This window comes from Erpetoichthys calabaricus, chromosome 11 (assembly GCF_900747795.2).
Source record: "Erpetoichthys calabaricus chromosome 11, fErpCal1.3, whole genome shotgun sequence".
NCBI lineage: Eukaryota > Metazoa > Chordata > Cladistia > Polypteriformes > Polypteridae > Erpetoichthys > Erpetoichthys calabaricus.
In genome coordinates this window covers 64,095,230-64,114,310 of record NC_041404.2, presented here as the reverse complement: position 1 = coordinate 64,114,310, position 19,081 = coordinate 64,095,230, and the positions used below count along the sequence as shown (strand labels likewise).

The 19,081-nt window shown below is 36.9% G+C and overlaps 1 protein-coding gene across 1 annotated transcript in view; it reads left to right on the top strand.

Moving 5' to 3' along the window:
• fat2 (FAT atypical cadherin 2) overlaps window positions 1-19,081 on the top strand; it is a 203,723-nt gene that overhangs the window by 123,495 nt on the left and 61,147 nt on the right. The window contains exons 11-13 of the mRNA XM_028813216.2: window positions 368-564; window positions 8,217-8,370; window positions 13,276-13,509. Of these exons, the coding sequence (XP_028669049.2) occupies window positions 368-564; window positions 8,217-8,370; window positions 13,276-13,509 (585 nt within the window). The remainder of the gene's footprint in view (window positions 1-367; window positions 565-8,216; window positions 8,371-13,275; window positions 13,510-19,081) is intronic.

Below are 19,081 nucleotides of genomic sequence, written 5' to 3'. Positions count from 1 at the left end.
TCCACCCAGAGGGGTAAACGTTAACATTCAACATTATACAAAGTTATTGTCTGTTTTTCACCTGCATTGTTATCATTCTTTAATTTAATATTATTTATTGTATCAGTATGCTGCTGCTGAAGAATGTGAATTTCCCATTGGGATTAATAAAGTATCTATCTATCTATCTATCTATCTATCTATCTATCTATCTATCTATCTATCTATCTATCTATCTATCTATCTGTCTGTCTGTCTGTCTGTCTGTCTGTCTGTCTGTCTGTCTGTCTGTCTGTCTGTCTGTCTGTCTGTCTGTCTAGAAGAGCTCCCATGCTGTGCTGGTTTACTGCATGTGAACCAATATTCTTTATTATTATATTGTACACAGATGGAGATCCACAGGGAATATTTTCAATTGAACAAGTGGATGGAAAGTGGACAGTGGTGGTGAAAGGGCTTGTTGATCGAGAAGAGAAGGAGAAGCACATTATCAAGATTACAGCAACCGATGGCAGATTTCAGACTTCATCAGAAGTGGAAATTCATGTTCTTGACATTAATGATAACAGCCCTCAGTGTGAGCAGGTAAGGTGTGATTACCTTTCAATGTTACAGAATAAATTGGTCGCTGTGAGATTTTTTTTCAATATATAAACCTGTCATAAACTCTTTGTAAAAACAGGTTTTACTACATACAGATTTGCTGTCTTGGATAAACATATTTAATACACCAAGGCATTTTTCGGCCTTAGGCAGCTGCTGTAACACAAAGTAATAGCTTGGGCCAGTTGTAACTTGAATGTCACAGAAAACAGTAAAGCTTTAGCAAAAGGAGCAAATATATGAATTAAAATCTATCCATTGGCTTACCTTATATCACCCATTATTAACTATTGTGGTGGACAGCCAGGGCCCTTGCCTGGTCTGGACACCCCTGTGATGGGAGGACTGGGGGAGAGGATATAGTCGTGGCAATACTTTCCCCGGAACACAAGGGGCAACCCCCCCTGACTTACACCGGGGCCATGGGTTTGGAGCTTAAAAGCTCAACCCTGCTGGGACCTGTGGCCATCGCCAGGAGGTGTCTGGACAGTTCTGGAGACCTGGACTGCAGCACTTCCACCAAAGTTGGAAGTGCTGCCAGAAGAGGATCCAGGTGCACCCATGCAGCACTTCCGCCACACCTGGAAGTTCTGCCGGATGAGGATTGGAGAGCACCTGGAGCACTATAAAAGAAGCCGCCTCACTCCGCTCGTGGGGCCAGATTTGGAAGGAAAAGGACAAAGCCTGAGGAGGAGTGGAGGTGGAACGACTGGCGGCAAGAGGCACTGTGTTGTGTCGGGCTTGCTGAACAAAAAATAAATTGTGTGCTGTGTGGCAATTGGTGTCCTGCCTGTTGATGTCGGGGATAGGGCGGCTGTACGTGACTTGGGCATCACGTTTTCACTGTTGTGGTGGCTTGATATACTCTATGCACAATATTTGCTGCTTTCTGAAATGTGTTTGTATCATTTAATTTGGTTGCACTATAAGAGTAATTACTTGTTAAAATTATTTTTTCTTTATTATAATTATTATTTGGCATAAAGCTTAAGGTCTATATTTGCTCCATTTCAATGAAAATTCTTCCCTCTAATTTGGGTTGTTTTATTTATTGTATATTATTGCAAAGAAAGTTTTTGGAAAATTTTTAATTTGGATAAAATCATTCTGCCTGTAAGCAATATGTTTAAGAAGTACATGTCAGTATCTACTCAGTCTCACCTGTCTGCTATTGGCACACCACCAAAACAATATATTGGCTCCTGTTAAACACCTGATAAGTCAAAATTTTTCTGCATGCTTATGTTGTGGCAATTTGTTTTGTCATAAATCCAAAGCTGACCTGGCACACAGTTTTATAGCTTTAACTTAGTTTTCATCCTTGATCTTTTATATAATTGAGGCTACATCCATACATTTTCTGAACATAGCACTTTGCTTACAGTGCTATGAGAAAGTAGAGGAGCCTTAGATCAGGTCACACACTCATACATCCATTTTTTGAAATCACCTCAGTTCTACCCAGCTCTAAATGAGAACATTCATTTGTCTATCGTTATCAAATCTGTTTAATAAAGTTCAGGGTTGTGGCAGAAAGATCCTATCTTGGACACATCAGGCAGAAAGCAGGAACCTACACTGGATGATCCACCAAATCTTCCCAGGGTATACAGGGCAGGGCATGTTTAAATAAAACTTGGTCTGGCTGTATGTATGAGCGTGCCTTGTGAGGGACTAAACATCCTTTCCAGAGTTGGTTTCATGAATTGCACACAATGTTTTCAGGAAACATTCCAGTTTTCTGCAATTGCTGTATTAGATAAGTGAGTTTAGAAATTTGACATATGGATGGAATAACATATAGATAGGCACAGAATGCAAATTTTTGTAGCTATAATCAGGCTACTTTTCCCAGAAGCCATTTATTTAAAAAAGAAAGGTTTCATTATTGATCTTCTTCATGGGTACAAAGGAAGGATCAATGGATCAATAACACAATACTGGCTGGGATTAGGATATGTCATTAAATTAGTGAGCAGAAAATAGATTTTGCTTCATTTTTAAATACCTGAATCACAAGTACAAAATGAAAGTTCATATACCTTGAATGACAGCTGAGGTATCTAATGCACTACTATATGATCCCATGCAGCTTGTATTCATTGTGACATTTTGTGTTTTCACTGAACTATGATATTATTAATGCCAAAATAAAAAAATGCAAATGAAAAAGAGAATCAAGACTTTGTCTCTCAACTTACAGTATACAATCATAAACATTAGCTCTTGTCAATGTTTTATGTTATGTGTTTAGAGGAAATATTTTTTAACTGTATTACTGGACATACTATACAACTGTGATTGTTCATTATTTTTTGTGCTGTTAAACTAGATATAGCACAAGCAAGGCTTGAAGTGAACCAGTACATATCATATTGTTATGAACTCAAGGGGGTCCTCCCCTATGCCACACTTTTCAATCAAATGTTGATGGATCACAGAGCTTGTGCTTACGGGCACTTAATGTGTGTCCACTTCAGGCATTGACCACACACAAGACAGTTGTAATGGTATAGGAAGCAAATCTGATCTAATAAATTAATCACATGACCATAGCTATCACCATTGTCTTACACATTTTTAATAGAAACAGAAACAAGCGGTAAAGGGTTGGGGCACCAAATGGTGACCCTCATATATTGTTATACATAAAATTCAAGTAAGTTGGAGAAATACATCTTTACAGATGGGAGTCTCCAATCAGACTGGGGAGAGATGGCAGTGGTACTGGTTATGAAGTTGAGGAGGCAGAAGGTGTGAGATCAGGAGCCCCAATCTCAGAATTTACATCATGCGTTATGGGCCTATGATTCTCCAGAGTTGCAGAGGAAAGGACGGGAACAATGTTAGGAGGCAGCACCAACCCACGACTTGGGGTGTAACTGCAAGTCGACAAGCCTTAAAACTGTCTCCCGGGCACGCGTGTATGACTATACACTATTTCATAATTAAGAAAATAACTTAAATATATATATATACACGAGGGACATTCGAAACGTTTCCACACTTTTATATTTTCGGTGGAAATGGTGAAGGTAGGAGGAGTATTAATTGGGCATTAAAAAGTTGGTACGACGCTGGGAAATTGCATCACAAACAAAGGTGACTATGTAGAAAAGTGATGTCATTTGTTTTTGAAATTCTTAATAAATAGAGTAAAAAAAAAGGGCTGAAACTTTTTGAACGTCACCCGTTTATATATATATAAATATATATATATATATATATATTTCTAACATATTTTCAAAATTCTAATATAATATATTGTACTATTCCCCGTGAACCTGTGTTGGGATATAGCGGGTTGGGAAGTGACTGACTGACTGTACTATTTGTGGTTGAATAATGGACATTCTGTTCTGAATTAATTTTCCTATCTATCCTACACACCCAGAAAAGGGTATATGTACATTTTCACAAAAACCAGACATAAGAGTCATAAAAAGGTTTGGGGCAGCCACCCATATATTGGTATCCTGGCTGCAAAGTTGCAAAATGTATAACATTACTGATGTGCACAAAACCGAGTCCAAAACAGAACTGATGGAATAGGGAAAAGGTGGAGGCTTTTAAAGGGGAAGACAGGAAGTGAGATCAAAGGGGTTGGGCTCATAGGGGTCTTCAGCCATAGGCACGTGACGTGATATCACAGGGGCCGGAGACGGCAAGATCTTCTTCCATAGGCTCAGACCCAGAAGTGATGTCAAGAAGGCCAGGTGGAATCTCCCGTTAATGGTCTGCAGAAAAGGGAGAAAAAGAGTCAGTGCACTCTGCCACATCTGGGTCTAATTCGGAATTGCCCTTACTCAAGCTCATTAGGTGCTTCCCATGCGCAAGTGTGTGACAACATGTAAAATGAAAATTTAAAAAGGTGAAAAATAAATATGAAGAATAAAGAGGAATAGTCAATTAGTACTTTTTGAAAACACTGCACAACATTTTTTTTTAAATGTCTTGCTTCCTGAAAAATTTTTGCTGATTGTGACAGGTTCCTACTGGGTATGCACAAATATAGTTTTGGTTTTACTGCATCATGTAGGAACTCTGAGAAATAGACATTTATAAGTTTACTGACAATAACGTATTTAGTCACGTTTATATTTTGCATAAGCTATTAAATTCAACAGAATTAAAAGTGTTTTGCTCCTGATTTTCTTTTGTATTCAATATCTGGTGCACCACGTTGCACTGTCCAACAGTAGTCAGCAAGCATTGACGGATTCCAGTTGACCTGGTATGGTTTCTCCATCGTAGCAATGTCTTGGTGAAACCTTTCACCATGTTCGTCACTGACAGCACCGAAAATCTGTGGGGAAGAAGTCCAAGTGTGAGTGGAGGAAATGAATCTTGATTGGCATGTTGCACTTCATTGTCTTGTATGCTTTGAGAAGTTTGTTTAGCAGCTATATGTAGTTTGGGGCTCTGTAATTGCCCAGAAAATTGTCAACAATGTCTTTGAAGGCTTTCCAAGCAATTTTTTCAGACCCAACTAACAGATCTTTAAACCACTCGTCACTCATTACATGTCTGATCTAAGGGCCAACAGAAATGCCCTCTTTGATCTTGACGTCAGTTATTCTTGGGAACATCTGTCTTAAATAACGAAAACCTTTGCCTTCCTTGTTCAGTGCTTTCACAAAATTCTTCATAAGTCCCAGTTTTATGTGAAGAGGAGGCAAAAATATCTTTGCCGGATCGACAAGCGATTTATGTGCCATCTGTCCTGGAACTAACTTTTTACAGAGTGGCCAGTTCTGTCGAGAATAGTGTGACTCTTTGGCACAGCTGTCCCATTCACAGATGAAACAACAGTACTTTGTATAGCCGAGCTGCAGTCCTACTGTAGTAACAGAGCAACGACTTTAAGATCTCCACAGATATTCCAGTTGTACTTGCTATACTGGATGTGCTTCAGCAACAGTTCCATATTCTCATATGTTTCTTTCATGTGTGCTGCATAGCCAACAGGAACTGAAGGATAAACGTTGCCATTGTGTAGCAGAACAGCTTTCAGGCTTAACATTGATGAATCAATGAAGAGATGCCACTTTTCCGGGTTGTGAACAATCCTTCAATGTCACAACAGAAACAGAGACTGTCGACTTGTACAAAAAATGTGGTTATATCATGATGTCAGCCTCGAAACACAGAAATTGTCGTACCTGGTGACAGCAAACACCATTCCTGCAGTCTTGAACCCAGCAGCTCGGCTTTTGCTTTTGACAGACCCAAATCTCTGACCAAATCGTTCAATGCCGACTGTGTTATCAGATGTGGATCGCCTGATGAGCATGGTTCAAAATCTGGGTCAATGTCACTGTCAGTACCCTGCATTGCAGTTTCTTCATCTGGTTCATCTAAAGTCCAGTCCTCTGGTGGTTTCGGAATTGGAAGACTGTCGTTATGTGGCACAGGTCTCATTGCTGAAGGCAGGTTAGGATATTCAATTGACTTCTTGTTTTTGGCAGAGAAACCAGACACATTATTCAAACAGTAGTAACAGTCCGTCACATGGTCTTTCTGTTCTCGCCATATCATCGGAACAGCAAACGGCATCATCTTTCGAGTGCCTCTGAGACAGGTTCTCAGACTGACAGCACATGTCGCACAGCAAATGTGAGGCGGCCATTCCTTGTCTTGATCACCAATTTTGCAGCCGAAATACAGATGATAAGCTTTCTTCACAAGAGCACTCATCCAACGTCTCTGAGGCGCAAGTGTATATTCGCCACACATTTAGCAGAATATATCGCGGCTGTTACGACATTGACACCAAAACGTCTATAGCATCAAGCTTACTTATTGTTATATTGCTACAGATACTATACTTTACTATACTGATACTATACATACACACTGACTATCTATATTAACCAAATGAGCAGGATCGGTGTATGCAAGCCACCTTTATAGTATGCTGAGACAGCGTCAAGCTCGTTCAGACCTGCCCAGGCATACCCAGGATGTCAACTTCCACAGAACAGCTTCCAATCTGGCCTGATTCCATGCCTGGACATGCTCAGGCTGCACAAACCGTTGTTGATAAGTCACTTACGGGAGCGAAAATGTTTGGATACAATATAAGAAAAAATCATGACAAAACTGATGGTACGTGATGGGTACCGTGATGGGTAAATTTTGATGTGATATTCGTGATCAGCACCGAAAAATCTATAAGAAACACCCAGCAGTGTTCAAGAAGCAAAAACATTGTTGTGCAGTGAAACTTCTATCCAAGGACCCCATTAATGATGGTTTGACCTGTACTGAAACATTTTGGAATTGTTCTTTATAGAGTGAATGTAATTGTACCTGGTGATATTTTTGCAATAAGGGCAGATGAAGCACTTCCCTCCTATCTCCCCAGCAGAAGCCTCTGCTGTACAAAAATGATATAAGTTGTAAACTCACGTCAATGATTTAATGTATTGTTAAAATGTTTAAAGCAAACTTCAATTGTTATCATAATCAAATGTTTTCAATTTTTATGATACACTCATTGCAATTTCCTATCTAGGAAATACTAATTTTTGGACTATATAAATTTTCTTTGTGCCTGGTGCTACTAATTTGTTTCTGCATTGCTTGGTCAAACTCTTCAATCTTGCAGTGTTCTAGGCATGTTTTTGCTCATATGTACACATCTGAAGCCAGAAGTTTTCAGTTTCACTTTGGGGCTTGAAGTCTTGAGCCCTTTAAGCAACCCATTAATTTATTTTATAGGGTGTGTGAACTTGCACATCTAGTTATTTTGGAACAGTCGACATCATTATTATGAATCATGCCAGTTACTTATGTACAATATGATTTAGCACTTTTTCCATAGAATAACAATTGGAAATGTATGAGAATTCCTTTGTATTTCTGCTTTAGGTTTGATGTTGATGTTGAGATATCTCTTAGTACGCTCATTTGATGGATGATGACAAGCTAATATGTTTCTAAATATTCAATTTATGAGCTTGTGTTTTTGAATTATGTGTCTGACGTTTTATCTTCAATGGTGCTGGTAGATTAACACAGGGTGAAACGCAGTGCCTCTGTATCATGCAAGGTTTACTGATAGCCATCTCCTACCTCGGCCACCTCTAGTGCCGTTGCCACTACTCCTATATATTACGTGGCTCTATATGCTCCAATGATCTTTTCCCTGCAGCATTTACTGCCTGTACATTCACACCAGTGGCTCTGCCTCACTCTGTTCACCTGGGGTCAGTGGCAGTAACATCTGTACTTACCTTTGAGCCAAACCAGTCCAGGATCCTTCCCGAGACTCACCAGCAGCCGTGCACTCAGGCCAGTGGATTTAAGAAGGGGGGCAGGTGTAGTAAACTCTGCCTTTTAATTGATCCTCCCTTTCTGTCTCTCACTCACATACACACACACACCCACACACACACACACACACACGCACGCACACGCACACACACATGCTCTCTGTATGGGTTCTCAGTTCCCTTCCATAAATCCACTGATTGTACATCATTTAAAGTAATATAGGAAATGTTTTCCTTTGTAGTACAGAAGGTAAGATTGCTTTCCCCCAGGAAAGCAGAATGAGATATTAAGGTAATACCTATCATTAACCTATAATTAAAGAAAAGTTAATATACTGTTCTCTGCATTACTTACAGGTGCTCTATACAGAGTCGGTCCCAGAAGATGCTCCAGTGGGTTTTTTCATTCTTAAAGTTTCTGCAAGAGATCCTGACCTTGGCACCAGTGGACAGATTACATATACTCTTCATGGTCCTAGAGCAGACAAATTTCGTCTTGACCCCCAAACAGGTGAGAGCAGTCTTTTCATCTAAACTTCCTGAATATGCAGAGTCAGACATTCATGTTTGGACAAATGTATTCCTCACAATTACAAATGCATACTGTGGTATTGTGAAATATACAACCTGAGTAAAACAGCAGAAGTAAGTTCCTGAAAAACTATTATCAGATACTGCATTGCAATATTTTGTCTAGACAGTGTTTAATCTTTCAATTAAGAGCCACAACAAGAAAATTGTTTTCTCAGGAAATTTATCTGCACATCATCAACCATAACATTTAGATTATGAGTTTTAATTAGAGACAGTGATGCACTAAACAAGAGGTTAGATTTTGGAGAATAATTTTCAGAAATGTAATGACTGACAATAATGCTCATATGTAATATTAGTAGATAAGCATCTACAGAAGCTTAAACAACAGTGATATAATTTTGATGATTGCATTTAGAGTGTGATATATAATAAAACCTTATGATTTTGTGGGCAAAACTTAATGTAGTACTAATCCTAACTACTTCTGAAAATGAACCATGTTTAATAATATCATTTTTCTAGGATTCATAAATACATAGCCCACAATTATCTGATTTCTTTAAAAAATGTCTTAAATGATTTACCTTTCAACATTTGAATATAACAGCAAGTAAAACTCTAAATTGCGATATATAAGAATATTATTATCACACATAAAATCAATAATAAATGCCCTAAAACTACCTGTAGGCTCAGTAGATATGATGTTGCTTTTCTGATTGTACAGATGTACACTGTTATTGCCTATTTCAGTAGCATAAATACAAAAAATAGAGGTAGTGCAATGAATGAAGCATACATTTGTACTTAGCTTTTATGTTGTACACTATCTAAAAAAGGAATTAACACAAAGGTTTTAAGCCTGACATATTAAGAGAAAGAGTACAACCTAAAAAGATTTCTTTTTCAATGTAATTCCCACAAACACTAATATTAGTACACTTGTTTTAATAATGAAATGTTTACCTGTGTCACATCAATAAAATGTCTTCTGAAGCTGATTTTAAGTCTTTATCTTGGACATGGCACATCCCATAAAGACAGCCCTTCAGAATGGTTAACAGATGGTAGTCACACTGGGCCAGTTCTTGAAAATAGGGATGGTGTGTCATTTTTTCAAAGTTTCAGAGAGCAGCCTTTGCAAAAGATGCAGTATTAGAAGAGATATTATCATAAAGCAGAAGAATGGTTGCAAGCTTGTATATGTAAACATTTTTGGTGTTAAAAAATCACAATGCTCCCCCAGATTCAACAGGTTTTTGGACTTTGGGTTACACTGATGTATCCAGGTTTCATTCCCAATTATGTGACACTTCTTAAATTTCTCCCTGTATAACTTTATTAGTCTGAGATCCTCCTTGGAACATAGGAAGTGAAGATGCTTCATTCCAGGAGTAAATATTCTGGGTGTCAAATGTGCCCAGTTCTTGTTCATGTTTAACTGTTTGTGAAGAATTGATTCAAATGACACATAACTGATCCCTACAGTGACTGCTGTCTCAAACATCATCGGTCTTTGGTTCTTCATTGAGATTTGTTTTCCATTAAATATTTTTTTCTCTCACCAACATTAAAAACTAATGAATTCTTGTGTTATCTTTTTGATCATTCCTACTATAATATAAATACATATATAGTACTGTATGAAGTATATAGTAAAAAAAATATATAATACGTGCCAATTTACCTCTTTCCAGATGGTAGAGGGGCAAACAGAGGGTGGCCTGGATGTGTTGTGTCTCTGATAATGTTTTTAGCCCTCGTCCGAAGTTGGCTAGCATGCAGTCTTTTTGAGTATGTTTTAAAGCAAAATGGTATTTTTATTTTTGTTTTACAGTACATATTTATTAGTCTTATAGTGTATCTTCAATGTCTGTTTGACTGCTGATGGTATTGTGGGCCATTCTGTTATTTTGTTTTAAGTAGACCTTTATTTAATCTTTATTAAACATATCTAATTCAATTTTAGGGTCACAAAGAGCTGGAGCTTAGAGCAATATAATAGTGTAAAAATAAATGAGTGACATTCAGAATGATAAAGGCTAGAAATTTCATTGAAAAAAAAAGATATTTATATCTCTTACATTTATTCCCTGTTGATATATTTCATTTCAAGATGTAAGATTAATATAGAATTCAATGGGGGTATAGTATTTTTTTCCACTGTGAATTCAAGATATATTAAAATTGATTAAATATAAAAATTATTGTGTGCCAAACAGGAAAATACACTGAATTTTTGAAAGCTTGAAGTTACCATGTGAATATGTAAAGTCATATTCTGAATATATAAAGTCACCGTCTGAATATATAAAGACAGTATTTCAATATATAAAGTCAGATTCAGTATATAATGTACAGTATATACTGTTCGTTGTCCATACAGACTAATTTTATATATACCGAATTTCACTTTATACTGTATATGCCAATTTTGACTTTATATGTGCAGTCTCTCACTTTAAATATTCTGAAATGACTTTATATTTAGACAGTGACTTTATATTGTTTATATAAAATTTGACTTTATATATTTAGATGCTGGCTTTATATATTCATACAGTGACTCTATATATATTCAGAATTTGACTGAAGTTATATATTCAGACAGTAATATTATATACCTTCAAAATTTGATCTTATATATTCAGAATTAATACTGTGTATTCATATGAATGCATCATACTTGTATATTCAGAGTCTCACATTATATATTTAGAATTGACATTGTATATTTGGACAGTGACTTCATATGTACTGAATTTATTTTATACAGTATATTCCAAATTTGCTTTATATATTCAGAATTTAACTATCTACATTGTGGCCTGCAGCCCCGCCCGGCTCCCTAAACCCGACACAGACAGATGTAGGACACAAGTTTTAAATTTTCCTTGTGGGAAACACCTTCCCCCTTTTCTCACTTGCACAGCACAGTTCCAAAGCACCAAACAAAGCACAAAACACACTTCTCTTCTTTTCTTTCTCTTCCTCTCTCTCTCAGTCCGCCTCCACTCCTCCTGGCAAGCTTTATCCTCCTCCTCCAGATTAGTGGTAGCTGGCTTTTTTTATAGAACAACCGGAAGTGCTCTTGATGTCCTGTGATCTCCTTCCAGGAGCACTTCCAGGTGTTGCCGCATTCCTGCCATGAATGACTCTCCCGATTCCACAGCTCCTCCTGGTTGCATCCACAGAACCCAATAGGACTGCCATGAACTCCAACTCCCAGCGTTCCCTGGGGGAATCTGTGGAGCCACAGCAACCCAAGAGAGCTGACCTCTAGAGTCCCTGGGAAGATAATGTCCTGAGCCCACTGTCTCCCCCAGTCCTTCCATCACATTGGTGTCCCAGATGGGCAAGGGTGCCAGCCATCTGCCACAACTTATACAGAAATTACATACATTTGCTTGTTTGGTACTTCATACTATAATATGCAGCTTAACTATTACACTATGTGGTTTGCTCCAATTTGGATAATATTAACTCTGCTTTATTGTTTCTGTTTCTTTTCTTTTTTTAAGTCATGTTCAGCAGTCTTTCTGCTTGACCATATTTCCTGAGGTTTAAATTGTTGCAGATTTAGTAAGTGATTTATTTTCAAAAACCTGACCACACACATGCAGAATTAAAGTAAAAAAGCTTACCATTAACCAGTATTAATCGCATTAGACCGCTTAACTTTTAATCTTGAGCTGCAAGTGGCTTGTCTAAACCAGTGCTACTTTAAGGCGTATTTAGAAAGGCTTTAACATAAAGTGAAATGTAAACTCAGCACAAATACCTATGAATTAAAAGCAAAAACACACATAATTCAAAACAATCAGACATTTAAGGAGAAAGTAAAATACCCATAATAATGCAATTAGAAAGTCTAGCCAGCTGCCACGTGCAGCACATTAAAAAGTGCAAATGCTGACTGCTTAAAGGGCAGTTGAAAGAGAAATTGGAACTACAAATACAGCATGTGTTACTCCCTTAAAGCCTTTCATAATAATGCCCTAACCGTGTATACTTCTTTAGACGATAAGTTGTCAAATTATGTGTGTGTTATATTTTATAACTTACTTTACACAGGAGGAGAACCAAGAGATTGGACTTGTAGCAGCTAGTTCATATTTTTCACTCATAAGTCCTTGTGCTATAATTTCACAGTCTCCATCCTTCAGTATGTATTTGCAATTTTATTGAGAAGAGAAATGAATCTCCCATCTATTAAAACAATTGTAATAATACAATACAAAAAGAGCAAATAAAAACATGTTCTATAAAATTTAACATAAAAGAATTCAATAAAACTACAAAACAAACAAAGAAGAAGAAACTAAAGCTTGTGAGTCCTAGTTAAATCATGATATATGGGATATTGGTGGGTAGGCAGATGAGCCAAACGTTTAAACGTTAAAATTATACAGAGTTATTGTCTGTCTGTATACCTGCATTGTTATCACTATTTAATTTAATATTTTTCTTTATCAGTATGCTGCTGCTGGAGTATGTGAATTTCCCCTTGGGATTAATAAAGTATCTATCTATCTATCTATCTATCTATCTATCTATCTATCTATCTATCTATCTATCTATCTATCTATCTATCTATCTATCTATCTATCTATCTATCTATCTATCTATCTATCTATCTATCTATCTATCTATCTATCTATCTATCTATCTATCTATCTATCTATCTATCTATCTATCTATCTATCTATCTATCTATCGAAATCCTTGACAACTTGGGAAAACATGGATATTAGCTAACCAAAGTGATTTGTTTTATCTGAATGAATGGTGTCCTCTCTATCTATCTAAATATTAGCATATTTTGTTAGTTTTCCTTAATTGTTAAAAGTGTTTTTTTTCTTGTCTGTGATTTTTACAGGAGATCTGCACACCCTGGAAATCTTAGACCGTGAACTAGAAATGGAATATGAATTGTTTGTGAAATCAACTGATGGTGGTGGGCGGTCTTGCCAGGCAGACATTATGTTAGTTATCCAGGACATAAATGATAATGCACCTAAGTTCTCGTCCAATCACTATGAAATCAGTGTTTTCGACAACACAACAGTGAAAACACCTATTGCTGTACTATTTGCTAAAGACCCAGATGCTGGTAAGTAAAACTGCTGGGATTAATAACTTATTTTCCATTTGTTTATGTTATTTTCTCTATTCACAATGTAACATTAAATCTAAATGAAGATTCATTATTGATATGTTTTCTACATTATGCTTAACACATAAACATTTAAGTATTATTAATTTCATAGTAATTTTGAACATCTTAGAGTCAACAAATCAAACAAATTTTAATGGGCTTGTGACCAGAAATGACAAAAGACATTTTAAAAATTGTACACAAACCCTAGGAATAAAGAGATTATAAACTAGAATCTCATCTATGTATTTAACTAGCTGTTCCCTGCGACTCCTCCCACATAGTAGTGAAACAGGACAAACTTTAAAAATCAATGAACAAAAAGGTATCGCTAGCTAAAAGGAGGTAAGTTTTTCTCCAAAACGCAGAGGTAGACCGACTCCCCACTTCTGACGTCACACTTCCCCCTTCCTTCGGCCCGCAGCCAGTGTCTTGGATAAGTGCAAATATATCGCTCCTGCAAGCGAACTATGATTCTTAGCGCAATGAGAGAAGTCACAAAACCGGAGTGTTCAAGAAAACTATAGAGAAAAACCCAATCTAAATCCTTTAAGTAGTTCTCTCATTCGGTAGCTAAGCGGATGTAAGATACGCCCTGAAGCTGGTGCGTGAGTGAGTAGGGCCCCGCCCCCCTCCCCTCGGCCTGCTGCGTCTCTTTCGGATTCGCGCAAATAAATCGATACCACAAGTGAATATGATACGTAGTGCAATGACAGAAGGTTGTAAAATCAACTGGAATGTTCAAGTAAATTATAGAAAAAAACCCGATCTAAATCCGTTAAGTAGTTCTCTCATGAAAAGCAGACAGACAGACAGATGTTGGATTTTATATATTTAGAGATGCAATGATCTCTGAAAGGGATAAATAGGCAAAAATGGTTTGCCTGAAATATAAGAACTTAAGAGGGCTGAAAAATGAGAAGACACCATTCATTCAGATAAAACAAATCACTGTGGTTAGCTAATATCCATGTTTTCCCAATATCTAATCCCAATACTATTTAAAAGTTGTTAAGGATTCCAGTAGATAGATAGATAGATAGATAGATAGATAGATAGATAGATAGATAGATAGATAGATAGATAGATAGATAGATAGATAGATAGATAGATAGATAGATAGATAGATAGATAGATAGATAGATAGATAGATAGATAGATAGATAGATAGATAGATAGATAGAGTTTTTGTCCCTTTATTTTGAAGTACTTCCTGACCTCAGTATTAAATACAATTTACCTTAATTTCCATCGATGTGCTTGAGTACATATTTTACTTTCATTGAAAGAATTCTGCTAGATAAACTTTTGCAAAACTTTTGCGTGAGCTTTGAATAGCTTTATTACATCCCCAAGCAACCTCCTCCACCCAAGACTGAAAAGGTTCCATGTCCTGAGTCTCTCAGAATAGGACATGCCTTTTAGTTTCCAGATGCAAATGGTTGCTTCACTCTGCACAGATTATAGTATGGACAACACCAGAAATATTGAACAACTTGCTAGGATTCACTTTATTGAGTTTGAGTATTATAATCTGATGTTTCAGCATCTACACCATTCTTTAGCAGTAAAACACAACGGTATATAGAAGGCTATATATTTAGTAAAAATCAGGGTTTTAATATTTAAGGCTGAAACTGTAACTGTTATTTCATGCACTGCATGGCAAAATTTTTCATCTCCTCATCCTGTATATGCCTGCAGATAATAAAACATTCATCAGACAGGCAGGCCCAACCTCATCCTTTTATCTTGTCTGAATACAACATAGGGGAATCTCATCATATTGCTCAGATAACCAGAGACATAAGTTGTCTGTGAAAGATTGGCTGTCTTCCAAGTTCCCTTCAATTTTTTTTTTATTTAGAGTGTTGTAACTGTGGAGAAAACTTACAGAATTCACTTGTCTCAGGATCCTGGAATGTTAGGTAAAATTTTAGTCTTATCCCAGATTATTTAAGTCAACAGCTAGTCATTCAATTACACTTTTTCAAATGACAACATGTCTTCATGTGGTTGGTACATAAGTAGGTGTAATGTACTTTAATTATTTAAAATGATTTCAAATGTCAAGAAACTTTCTCCAAGAAAACCTAGCTCCACCCAAAATTAGTCTGGACAAGTTACAGGTTTTGGCAGCTCCTGATGAATGTCTCTTGTTTCAATCTGCTTATGTTGCCATTTGTTGTGCTAATTTCAGTTTATCATCATACTTAAAATTCCAAACTATTTTAGAATGCAGTAATTGCAGAACATAGCAATCTGTCAGCCTCTGGACAATGCATTGGGTGTTTATTTAGTGGATACATGCAGTAATGCTGCAGTACAACTCTGTCCATTGTCTATTTCCTTTGTTTGCAATCACAAATGAAAATTTTATTTGTCTTCTAACATTGCATCAAAAGATATAGATGTCAGTCCTGCCTTTCAAAGGAGAATCCAGATGAACAAAGCCTGCTATAGTGAGAGCTCTACACATATATGTTTTTTTCTTTTTCTCTTTTTAATTGTCTTTGTTTCTGTTTAAAAATGTTTAAGGATTAACTAATTGCTTCTTGCTTCCTACTAATACCCCTTGACATTTATGCATTAGGATACAGAACTATTTGTTATCTATGAGTGTGCTACACTGCTTGAGCACTTTCCATTATTTTACTGTTGCCCTAACAGTGAACTGACAGGTAAAGTTTTAAAGCAGAACCAGGAGACGTGCTTAAAAAAATACTAATAGATGCCATAGCCAAGACGTGAGACAAAAATCAAGGTTGAAAGAACTAGCAGGAAGTCAAAACCGAATGAAACACATGATATATGTAAAGTTTTTTTGATATAAAGCTGGTATCCGCCAATCAGATTATAAAACAAACCCCTAGCCATCCTCTTATCCTGTTGTGTCATTTATGAACAGGTCATGACCTAATGGCCACACCCAAACAAATGCAGGGAAGCTGACTTAACGAGAGGAGCTCAAGAGGCAGCGATTAAGGACCTAAATTGACATTTAAGATGTTGTAAAAATAAAACCAATGGTTCATAAACCATTAAGAATACTGAACACAAAATGACTGGAACAGAATCCTCAACCTCAAAAACTTCCAATTTAAGTACAAAATTCTACTAATTCAACAAAACCAAATTATAACATCTTTGTACTTACTTTCAAATAAAGCAGGCAGGTCAGTATTAAGAAGAAAGGACAATGCAGTGTAAATGTTTTCTTCCTTATAATAAAACATTATTTCACTTCAAATGTAACATTTCCTGTTGTTTAGTGCACCATTTTAAGATGCCACATTAATGATACAGCGTGTTTATATTAGTTCTAATACTTCTAAAGCCAAATTTGGTCTAGTATTTCTCTAGAAATGAATCACACTTCTTTAGCATCTTCGTTGAATCAAAAAAGTCAGAATATTTAACTAATTAACTTTTGCTTAGACATTATTGATTTAATTGAAGATATATGGCCATACCCTGAGATTGTCCTTGGTAAAATGAGTTAATGGAGTTAGAGAAGGTATCTGCTTTAGATAGTACTGCAATGTCTTCAGGGCTAAGAGTGTACAATATGGAATCTGGGGCATCAGCAAGCCTCAAACCCTGACATGAACACACACAGAGTCCCTGGTTTAAATAATGGATGGTTTATTTATTCAAAATACACAATACCTCTGCAAGTTAACAAAAGCAAAGGTTCCTCTCTCCACAATTCCTCTCACCACCGCACTGCCCTCCTCCCGTTGAATGTTACTCCACGTCCTCTCATCTCCAACTCACCTGGACAAGAAAGTGCGGTCCCTTTTATTGAGGACCCGTGAGTACTTCTGGTGCCAGTGCCAATGCCCAAAGAAAGTAATTCCAACAGCGCCACCTTGTGGCACCCATGGTCACCAGCAGGGCTGTATTGCTGGACTACATCTCCCAGCATTCCCTACTGGTTCCCAAATGGGTGCCGATATGGAGGGTTGCTCCCATCTCCTGTTTTTGGGGAATAAAATGTCCCCAGCATTATCTTCCACTTCTGGTGGGCTATCCATCCATCTCCTGAGACTGTAACTTCCGGGTCTGGCTCCTTTTTTCCTCTTGGTTGGGATGCCCATCTGTCCACTTGGAGCGTCCTGTCTGGGTAAGGAACCATCTCCTTCTCTGGTCGGGATGTCTGTCCAGCCCGTGTGGCATTCACAAATAATAAGCCTCTTGGTGGAATAAATCAGTTGTTTAGCCAAGTGAGTCTATTTCTTGATTTGCAGTTGGGAGTCAAAAGGCGGAAGCATGCTTGGGGCTAAACTCAATACAGTATGCGCTCTGTCATAACTCAATGATACAGAAATCTCCAAAGCCTTGTACAGATTTCATGGAACAGGTAGCAAAAGTCAATAAATTGCAATGTACGCTTACAGTAGCTGCCTATGTTATTGTTAGAGCAATTTGGAAAATTTTAAGCATAGTTAATCAATGTAGTTGATCCAAGATATTGTAATGAAATGTATCTTGTTTTTGGATGTTTTATGTCATTAACCAACCTTTGACATAATGTCTTTAGCTAACCCACTCTTGCCTTGGATGTGTCTTAGCAGTACCTGAGTAAATTCCTAGTGGAATGGTTTAGAGAATCATTCATACTGTAAATCAAACTGCTAAGGAACATGAAAACAAATGAAAGAAATTAATTACTTTAACAAAATGTCAAAAAACAGTACAAAAGGAGAAAGAAAAGGTTGTGTCAAATATTAGCACAAGGCCATAAATATTACTGAGAGACACTATAGGAACAATGTAACAGCAGAAACAGAATCAAAAATGTAAAATCCAGGGCCATAACCACAGAAAGCTAGCATCTTAGCAAAGCTAAAGAAATACAATAGGATGTGATAACAATGGAACACTTCCTAATGACTAAGGACCTCCCTTCTGTATAATATATAAAATTCTACATTTTCAAATCTGCTTAATCCATTCCAGGGTCTCCAGGGCTAAAGTGTGTCTTGGTGGCATCAGATAGTGAGCAGAACCTTAGATTTGGTACCAGTCTATTGCAGGGCACCTGCAGAAATACTAAAAGTGAAAAAGGGGTAACATGACAATTGTTCATACCTTTAAACTAATTCTGGCTCACCCCATGTCACCTTTCTCACTTTTTTGCTTTTTTGAATATTACTGTTGTTGACAAACAGGAATGCTTGTCATTTAACACTGTATTGGAAATGTATATAGCACATATTTTATAAAAAGAAATAAGAGACTGTCAGTCACCATCTATGGAGAGTACAGTGAATCGCACAGTATCCTTGAATCAATTAACTGGAAGCAAATCAACATCAATAAAGGTAGTGTAATATATTTAAAAATAGCCAACAATAGATCTACTACAGCAGGTGCTTCAGTTAAGGGGATATTAGTCTCTTGTTAGAAATTTAGTTAAAAAACTTACCATCTTTGAACGCGCAGTTCTAGGGATTGGATTTGATAACCTTACAACACCATGATGCACTATCTATGCTACTGTTCACTGATTTTAGGGAAAATA